Source organism: Cicer arietinum, chromosome 4 (assembly GCF_000331145.2).
Source record: "Cicer arietinum cultivar CDC Frontier isolate Library 1 chromosome 4, Cicar.CDCFrontier_v2.0, whole genome shotgun sequence".
In the NCBI taxonomy this organism is placed as follows: domain Eukaryota; kingdom Viridiplantae; phylum Streptophyta; class Magnoliopsida; order Fabales; family Fabaceae; genus Cicer; species Cicer arietinum.
This window is the reverse complement of record NC_021163.2, coordinates 362,356-372,386: the sequence shown is the minus strand read 5'-3', so window position 1 is coordinate 372,386 and position 10,031 is coordinate 362,356. Positions and strand designations below refer to the sequence as shown.

Genomic DNA, 10,031 nt, shown 5'->3' with positions numbered 1-10,031 from the left:
ATGTCTAAAACATTATATTAAAATTTCAAAACCTAGAATACATAGGCAAACTAAAATAATTGAAGTTTAACCAAAGTTTTACACCAAAATGCAAACTAAAAAGAAATCAAAACACATCCAAATTGTTTGATACAAACCCCAAGTCATAGTCAAATTAAAAACCAAGTCAAATTGTCCAAGAAAACTTACTCTAATTTCAGTCTTTAACCAAAAGTCAAAAATATTATACAAAGAAAATTTACACAGTACACAACAGTGATATCATATTTTTTTTAAATATATAATAAGGATACAATAGCACATGGATTTAATATTAAATATCCCTTACCCAAACATTATCTGTTTGAATTTGACTTGGTTGGTTCGGATTTAGACCCCTTCAAATAATTGGTCAACTCAAATAGCACGATTTGGTTTGGATTCCAGGTTAGTTCGGTTATACTTAAACCGTTGCACACCCCATGACATGAGATGAGATGTCAACACGTTGAATTGGCACGGGGACCAGGAAATATCAAGAAAAAATATCTTTCGGTGTCTATTCCCAGAAATTGCAGCAGAAACCAAAGACAGGTCTAATGCTGGGTTGGTGTCCTCAAGAGCTAGCTATAGAGCACCCAGAATGGTAAGGTTGTTGATTCACTGTCAGTTGGAATCCCAAAATTGAAAGTTTGTAAAAATGGGTGTGACGTCTCCATTATTCAATGACCAAAACTGCAGGTTGTGAATAAGATTTTGGCATGAAAATGAAAAGCAACAAAATAAGAAGAGATGGTGACAAAAGGGCAAGGAGATAAACGAAGATAAATGGAAGAAAATGGCAGAATCAAAGAAATTATTGAATTTGTTGAAACTTGTAAGTGAAGTGCTGCTGTTCAAGGGTTAGGCTGCAAGAAACTAAGTTGGCATTACTCATTCATATACTGGATATTGCAATAATGCAGATCTTCAAGAAAATTTGAATGTATTTCCCAATTGTCATAAGGTGTTACAAATAAACGCTACAAATGCATGCTTTTGGTGTACGCGCTTGAGGTGAAATTAATAGATGGTAATGTTGGAAAATAAACCACAATTTAAAAAAAACAAATGTTATTGTAAAACCCAAGGGAGAGAGTGGTTAATTTTCCCTAAATATATACACCCAGCAATATTATGCTACTAAAAAGAGCCAACAATCATGGATGTCAATTCACCACGAAGATGCAAGATCTTTAAAGAAAACACAAAATTCAATACAGTAAAATTTTATAGCGCGCATGCATGCTAATGAAAAAATTGGTCAGCATGCTCTCTCTTTCAAACCTCAACTTCTATCCTTTAGGTCACGTTCCCCATTTATCCTACACTACATTGTACAAGAAGAAGGAGACATGGCCGGCTGCCACAACCACCCATATACTCCAAAAAAAAAATATAGGAGAAAGGAAAAACAATAAAGCTAAGGTGCAAGAACATAGCAGTAATGTTACAGTGAGGAAAAATGCTAAAAAATTGAATAAATGACCAAAAATTAGTTACAACGCCAGATAAAGCATCATTCTGTCGCCAGCTGCACTGTCTTTTCCAGCACTGAAGTTTTGTTGAAGAGGGTGAGCTGCACCTCTCTAAGATATTTTGATAACTGGCAGAAACAAAAAAAAAATTGTAATTGTTAATAATTGTTAATGTTTGCAACAGTTTCTTCGAATTTTGAAAGATCACCATAACCATTCCCATAGTATGTCAGTAAACAAAACAAAATAAAATAAACAGGTCATGTTTAAATATGTCCCTACTCGATCCGTCAAAAACCACAATATTTGTGCATTGCACATAATTAACAGTTAACACACTGAAGTCTATGCTTCCAACAAGGAATCTAACATGTGGCTAACTACCCTAGAAGAATTATCTCAAAACCAGCAAACCATTCAAGTCCAGAAATTATAGAAGTATCAAAATAAAGCCCATTTATAGAAAGTGATTCATAGAAAGTATCAAAATAAAGCCCATTTATAGAAAGTGATTTATAGTCTAACCAACCTAGCCAATGCAAGGAAAACCATGCTTTTGATTTAAACCTATTTAGTATGTTTGATTTGAACACACATCATGTCTCAAGATACAATTTAGAGCTTCAAAAAAACCACTGCAAAAAGCCATCAAGATGCAAGAAATTGAAGGCCGGTGCAATTCCAAACATTGCATCAATTGATCCACAAAGTTTGGGTTTTTAGCAAATGAGCTTTACTTTAGATATCTCTACCTTAACTAGTTAACCAGTAAATGTAGAAGATGAACTTTACCTGATCTTCACTCATCTTGTGAAAGCCTAATTTCTTTGTCCAAATTGACTCCGCATCCCCTGCAGCTGGGAGCACCAGCTTTTCTACATTTAGAGAAGACAACAACCGCTCTATGCAAGAGAACAGCACTTGAAAATAACCCTAAAATGGAAAAATGCATGTAAATGGAGCTTATCCTTAATAAAATCTATCATCTTTGAAAGATGTAAAGAGTGTAATCAGAATGCATCTATTATCCAATTTTTCAATTTGAGTCAATGGCAAATTACAAAAAATTGCTTACTTTTCCTTGATGCTCTCTACTTGTAGCTACCAGAGGAAGCTCAGCAATATTGCAGCCAAAAATCCTAAGAAGTCCGGCTGATACTACAATAGAACTGCCAAGTATGATATGTAAAAAGTCAGTTTGACCAAAATTAGTAACTATCAGGAAAATAAAAAGCAAAGAAAGCCACATACTTCACAATTAAAACGATGCAATACATTCCCCCAAATTCTTGGCCAGAAATATTTCTCCTGCACAAAGTTCAAAATACATTATATTATCAGAAAATATGGAATAAAAAAATCGCGAATACTTCAAAGAATCTTGGGCATGCAAACCAAGACTAATTGAAACAAATGCCCACTAACAAATTAGGGCACTGGTTAAAAAATAAAAAGTTAGACGGTTCTTATTGAAAATTTGGCTTCTAAAATTACCAATGCAACCATTATTTACAACCTCTTGTTTACAAATGCATCATAAAGTGTCTCCTTACCAAAAAGAAACAACCAATTGTAATAAAAAATACACTCAAATTCGAACAAATCAAATTTAAAAGAGAAAACTTCTTGTGAATGATAGATAAAAGGTGCAAATGAATTCACCCTAAACATATTCTGACACCGAGGAAGGTCAGAAAGCCTATCAAATAAATAGTAGTTGCTTACCCATAGACCATAACAGGAATCAGGTCCCGACCAGATATAGCAACAATGGGATCAAAACACTCCTGCCAAAACATTACCAGAGCATGAACAAAATGTGGTTATAACAAAGAAAGGAAAATATAAATGATAACAGAACTCAGTGCCACTCAAAACCCAAAATAAAATTATCAAATTGTATATTAAGGAAATTAAGGACTAAAATAAAGATAGAAAACTAGAAAGGCATTTTCAAAATGTATATATTTCACAACAGTTAAGTCCCGACCAGAAATTAGTCCACAACCTAACAGACCAAGAGAATCCCATATCCCTGCAACCCTCAAAAAAGGAAAACTCAATAGTTATTGTTGCAGAGATGCCTTAATTGTGGAAACTTATTTTTCTTTTCTAAATTAAGGAAGCAATAAAATGCTTATAAAAATGAATTAAGTGTGATTAAAATCTGTGATCATCTATCATGGTTCGTTTTAATCAAACATACAAAAATAGAGTTAGCTCTTCAAAACCCTTCATCCAAACATACCCTAAGAGCTGCATCCGGAGAAAGAATATGCACAAGCTAGTTCGACTGCCTTCCCACAGTTCACAAGTCCACTAATTTTCTCATGAGTTTTTTCTTATTGTTCTGTTTTTATTTCAATTCATTATCCCTTTGCTTTTTATTTTTTCTTTCCTTTTTCTTTGGTGTGCTTGATTGTTGTTATAATCACACATTAATCGAGCTTTAGATTAATGGTGATTGTGTTTTGCCTATGGTTGTGTCTGGACATCTGAGTCAAAAATTAATTTTCATGTTTGGAAGTTGGAAACACATTAAAAAGTAGTTAAAATTTAATACTAAGTACAGAAACGTCAGTTCCAACTATGAAAACTACAACGGAATCAAATCCACTCAAATATATTCAAGCAAAATTTTATTCATAAACACTAAAAGAATGTCCATAACGGGCCCATTCTTGTTTTATGACTCTCCAAACGAAAGAGTTCATTTTTAGATATAGGAGCCACATCAAGACTCTTTCTTATCATGTAAGCAAAATCCAGAAGACAGGATTTTTAGAGACGTGAATAAATATTAACCACATATACTGCAAAAAGTCAAGTCACAACTGTCAGAAGTAAAATTGAAACTATAAGCACTCACTCGAAAAATTGCAGCAGCTCGTGAAAGTAACGGTAAATGCTCAGGATAACGACTTTTCCCACTTAAAATTCTCCACTGAATATCATTCACATCTCCATGTGTACATAATCCCCTTTCCTCGTGCTTCCTAATTATTAGTTCAGACAATGAAGGTGGTATAGTATCTGCTCCGGCGGAAACTGAACTCTGTAGAGCCACATAGATTCGATTGCAGTCATCACAACAAAACCACTTATCCTTGGGAAGCTCCTGTGGTGAGAATAACATGTGACGATAAAAAATGAAGGAGAAAACACGAGCACCACACAAATATTTGCTACAAGGCTCGTTACTTACTTCCAACTCACACAGTCCAATATCCCGCAAGCAACCAACATGATACTCCTTCTCACACTGGACAACAACCAATAATAAACTTACAGTTTGAAAAAAGAAAGAAATAGTTCAATACAATTTTCATCAGGTATTAACCATACCTGATCACAAATTATTACTGTTCGGTCATCAAATTTAGCAACACTGAAATCATATTCCCTGTTGACCATTAAAAACATAGTTAAAAAACAAAGCATAATGCTGGCTCAAATAAGTTACAGTTAAACATATAAAAGTTCGGTCATAGTTCCCAAATAAAATTGGTGGAATAATATGACAAATAATTAATACGCTCAAGTATACACTGACAGTGCCAAGTAAGAAAACCATACAAAACTATCTTCAGCAGAAGAAACCAATAAAAGAAATGCTAATACCATTTCGAAATTCAATGCTTATTACCACAAATATCAACTAGTCTTACCACAACAATACTTTTCATACACATGCATCTTTGAACTCTTAGCATTATATGCTACTGAACCCCTTGATCTCATGACAGACACACACACATGATAATACATTACCATAATCTTAATAAATAGTAAACCCTATATATATATATATATATACACACACACACACTAAAACTTAATTTATCTTATTATTAATCAAAGATTTCGTATATAGCTAGAATGACCCTCAAAAATTGCAAAAACTAATTTGTTAAGAATCAATTGGATTGTAGCTATAGCATGCATTTTCACATGAACTGATTTTTTATATAGATTTTACCATTTTTTATTATTTAAAAAAATTAAAGTCACACAGACACACACATATATATATATGATAAACAACCATATCACCAACCTGCAAACAACACATCCACCCATTTCATAATCTGGTGCTTTATCAACCCGTGTCAACCGTACCATGATTGGCCTCGCACCTCTTCCATTACCAGTATTATCATTACAATTTAGACAATGCCAACCACTATCTGGTACACTGTGTAAACCCAAGCAGGCTGCAATTGAAATAGAAAATACCATAACATTATAATATCCTGTGGCTGGTATGAAACAAAAATAAGGTAGTAGGAGACCATGATATTCAAGCTATATCAGGTATGCAACAGACTACATCTGCCATTTCTAATGACACACCGGACAACAGTATTCTTTTTGAGAAACTGAAAATTTTAGGATATAAGAAAATATCTTATAATAGATATTAAGGTTAATCAATAACAAAAACAAGAAAAAAAATAGCAATTAAATAATATCTTAAAATTAATAAAGTAATTTGTTCACCTGCGTGAAAGGCCCTAGGACATCCATTGCATAGAATCAAATCTCCTCCATCTCCACATATTGCACACATATCATCACTATCTCCCGTGGTAAGGTTTTGACCATTTGCTAAAGAGAGAGCTATGTCATGAAGTGTCAGTCCATTGGAAGTATATATGTGGCGGTAACTGCAAAAGGATAAAAATCATTTTGAGATCAAGAAAAATAGAAAGTAAACTTAGTTATTTAACACTACTCACGGTTGACGTCTAGCCGCCATTCCAGCATGGGCTTCAAACTGTGAAGGGCTTATCTGTTTATCCATGAACAAAAAATCATAAACATTTGCACTTGTATAAAAATAAGGAAGTTGGTACTAAAGGTATAGACCATACCTCTATATCACAGCAACCACAGACTATACCATTTCCCTGTTTGTAACCTCCAAGTAATTTCTGAAAAGCGCATCAGTTAAAAGTCACAAATTTAAAAAAAGTTAAAATCAAGTGCAGATCAACCCATAAACACAAAATATTAAGACAAAATATCAAGGCACCTGTCCTTTGACGTAATAAGCCAACTCAGCACCATCTGGTAGGCCATTAGGCATAAAAAGTAACCTGTGCAAATCATTGTCCCTAATAAAAGCAAAATTCAAACTACATTAGCTAAGATATTTCAATTTCACATGAAAATGCTAGAGAGACATAAAAACAGCACAAGAATACTCAACTGGAAAAAAAAACACAACAAAAAGGTACCTCTTCTTAGTGCAACCATCAGCACTTCTCTTTTGTGGTATACCTAGGTTGGAAATGCAGGAGCTTGGCCTGCAGAAAAAGGTGTATTGTGAATATACACAAAGGAAAGGTCTACACTTTAATTGTATGGATAACCTAGGACATATGCAGACTGCCCAAGCACATGCTCGACAATCAAGTATCAAGTGTCAGTAATTAAACCAAGAGGGAGAACACACTTCTTCACCACACGTTTCCACTCATCAGTTGTTTGGTTCACGTACATTTGCTGCTCAAAATGATTTCGCCCATGCAAAGATGAGACGTGGCTTGCATTTTCTACATAATGACTGGAACATCAAAATTAAATAGGTAAGTGTTGTCATCTCTTTTTCATTTAAAAAAATAAGTCAACAAAATTTTGTTAATATAAGACAATAGTAATTTTGAAAATAACATTTGACATAATACTGAATCTAGAGTTTTCTGAAATGCTAAAAACAAAAGCACAAAAACTAAGTTGTTGGCACTTGTGGATAACACCACAGCCGAACCCCAGCGAAAATTGAACTGTTTCCCTTAAACAAAATCTATATGTTTAGAATTATGAAATACCTAATGTTTCGGTACACCAAAAAATCTCACATTGCATGGGAATCGAGGATAAAGGTAGTTTATGAACACCCACGCTCCACAACCCACAGAGGCGCCTTTTCACAAAGGACAAAACCGTGAGAGCTCACACATGACCCTAAGCAGACAATACCTCAGAAAGGTGTTGGTGCAGACTTGAGATCAAAACATTGGCTCCGTTTGTGGGAGCAAACCCACAAGGGTCTGTCGCACACGAGGATTGACAGATCCTTTAGCCCCAAAGCTTTAATTGGGGGCTACTATTCCAGTACACCAAAAAGTCTCAAATTGATTGGAATCGAGGCTAAAGGCTGTTTATTTACACCCACACTCCTCAACCCACTATAGCACCTTTTCACATAGGAAAAAATCACGAGGGCTCACACATGACCCAAAGTGGGAAATACTTTGGAAACGTGGTGATGCGGACTTGAGGTCAAAACACCTAATTAAGTTCAATTTAAAAAGAACTAAGTCCTAAATCCTAAAAGCACAGGCAACTAAACATCAGGACTAATTATGTAAGCAAATTATTCCGGAAGTTAGGCTTTATTCTCAAAGCACAAGCAGATGCACGTTTTCACATGATTCATCGAAGTAAGGTAAAGCTAACAATGCATCAAAGTACCAACTTCGGATGTAACTGTTTCCTAAGGGGTCCATGGAATAAAGCAATCATTTAGTGGTCAAACATCACCACGTTGACATTTGACAGCAAGTTCCGTTACTATTTAAAAACGTTGACAGCAAAAACTACTTCTGGCGAAAAAGGTTGTCGATATCCAAATGAATTAGTTTTACATGCTGAAGTTGTAGGGTTAGATAAAGAAAAAGAGGTGAAAAATAATTCATGGTTTAATTGTGGTTTTATTCAAAAGACTAAGCAATAAGCACCAATTCCTATATATATTAAATAATAGACTCGTAACCCTAATTAAAAAAAGGAAATTAATCATAATACTTGCTAAAATTTTAATTCTAGTTGAAGAGTAAATACTCAATTTGGTCCTTGGTTTTGTAGAATGATATCAACCTAGTCCCCTACATTGACCATTTTATAATTATCCTACCATTGTTATTTGTAGGGGCTATAATGACATTAAGTTGGTAGTGTCAGAGACGCATTGAAACTAAGTGATTAATGTTTGGGATGCATTTGATAATAGATCCAAACAGATGGACGAACTCGATTAACATTTTACAATTCTAGGGATCATTTTGAAATATTGATAATATAGAGTACTGAGTTAATACAGTCCTACAATTTCAGGGATCATTTTGAAATATTGATAATATAGAGTACTGAGTTAATACAGTCCTACAATTTCAGGGATCATTTTGAAATATTGATAATATAGAGTACTGAGTTAATACAGTCCTACAATTTCAGGGATTAAATTGAGTATTTACTCTCTAATCAAATCATGAAACATAACATGATCCAACTATACATTACAAGACATTTTTCATTTATTCTCTTACACACACACCCCACCCCCAACCAAGCTAAAGCCCACTAAAGTATTAAGCATGTTAGTTTTTACAGTTTACAAATAAGCACTTTGAAAGGGAAATATAATATGGGATTCAAAAACATGACTGGAAAGGCAGATGCTGGAGATGTAGGAGAGACGAGCATTGCTGAAAAACAATAAGAGGGCTAGAATGATTATCTACCAGAAGAGTTGGTTCAAATGTTGCATAACCAAAAAAAAGAGACCTGTTGGTCTGATTATCAATTTATCAATAGAAATTTCCGAGCAACAAGAACCAAGACTTCTCCAAATCCACCAAAAACAAATTTTGGAAGCTTTAAACCACAAGAAAATATTGGATAACTAAATAAGTTTCTGAAAAATGAGATCAAAATTTTGGCTTGCGAGCACCATAGCCAAGGATAATTTAATATGGCACGACTTGACTCGTCAGTGGATAAAAAAAGCTTCAATAAGTTTCTAAAAAATGAAATTGAAATTTTGGCTAGTGAGCACCATAGCCAAGGATAATTTATTATGGCACAACTTTACTCATTAGTGGATAAAAAAAGCTTCATTTATATGATTCACAATGGGAGTTTGGTATGAGTTACAACTAATTCATTACTAGTCTACAATAGCAGAGGCCAGACTGAACCTGCGGTAGTCGGGGCCAAACTGATTTTGGATAGTAGGGGTCAAACATCATTTGGGACAGTTAGGACCAAACTTCATCTAGGGCATCGATATCATAATTTATGATTTATATAGACTGCCAAAAGGACATAACTGAGCTAAGGCTTTTGAGACTGATTGCAGAAGCGACAAACTAAATAACCCACCAACAAAGAGAAAGTATGGAAGTGAAAGGATGGTCAGTCAGAACTTGTGCAAGAGAACCATGAGAATAAAAGAATCATGGAGATAAAATACATTAGAAGAATAGTGAGGAGAAATAAAGAAAAGACTAGGCGCTAATTCTTATTTATACTTGTATTAGATATTAGATTGCTAATCTTAGTTAAATATGGAAATTAATCATAATAATTACTAGACTACCAATCCTAGTTAAAAAAGAAAACAGATCTTGAAATATAAAAAATATATAAACCAGTCCTAAGAAATAAGATATTATAAATTGCTCTAAGGTACAGTCTAAATTATGAGACATTTTTAATTATTGTAACAAAACAAGCTGAAAAGGGAAA

At 34.1% G+C, this 10,031-nt stretch overlaps 1 protein-coding gene across 1 annotated transcript in view; it reads right to left on the bottom strand.

Annotated features, from left to right (window-relative positions):
• Positions 1 to 1,187: 1,187 nt before the first annotated feature.
• The window catches only part of LOC101501583 (uncharacterized), a 12,002-nt gene continuing 3,158 nt past the window's right edge, over positions 1,188 to 10,031 (bottom strand). The window contains exons 6-20 of the mRNA XM_004494955.4: positions 6,955 to 7,065; positions 6,737 to 6,805; positions 6,532 to 6,613; positions 6,371 to 6,430; positions 6,236 to 6,288; positions 5,997 to 6,163; positions 5,554 to 5,710; positions 4,842 to 4,899; positions 4,702 to 4,758; positions 4,366 to 4,614; positions 3,222 to 3,283; positions 2,748 to 2,804; positions 2,572 to 2,665; positions 2,289 to 2,429; positions 1,188 to 1,624 (exon numbers count right to left, since the gene is read on the bottom strand). Coding sequence (XP_004495012.1) covers positions 1,538 to 1,624; positions 2,289 to 2,429; positions 2,572 to 2,665; positions 2,748 to 2,804; positions 3,222 to 3,283; positions 4,366 to 4,614; positions 4,702 to 4,758; positions 4,842 to 4,899; positions 5,554 to 5,710; positions 5,997 to 6,163; positions 6,236 to 6,288; positions 6,371 to 6,430; positions 6,532 to 6,613; positions 6,737 to 6,805; positions 6,955 to 7,065 — 1,504 coding nt within the window. The 3' untranslated portion in view covers positions 1,188 to 1,537. The remainder of the gene's footprint in view (positions 1,625 to 2,288; positions 2,430 to 2,571; positions 2,666 to 2,747; positions 2,805 to 3,221; positions 3,284 to 4,365; positions 4,615 to 4,701; positions 4,759 to 4,841; positions 4,900 to 5,553; positions 5,711 to 5,996; positions 6,164 to 6,235; positions 6,289 to 6,370; positions 6,431 to 6,531; positions 6,614 to 6,736; positions 6,806 to 6,954; positions 7,066 to 10,031) is intronic.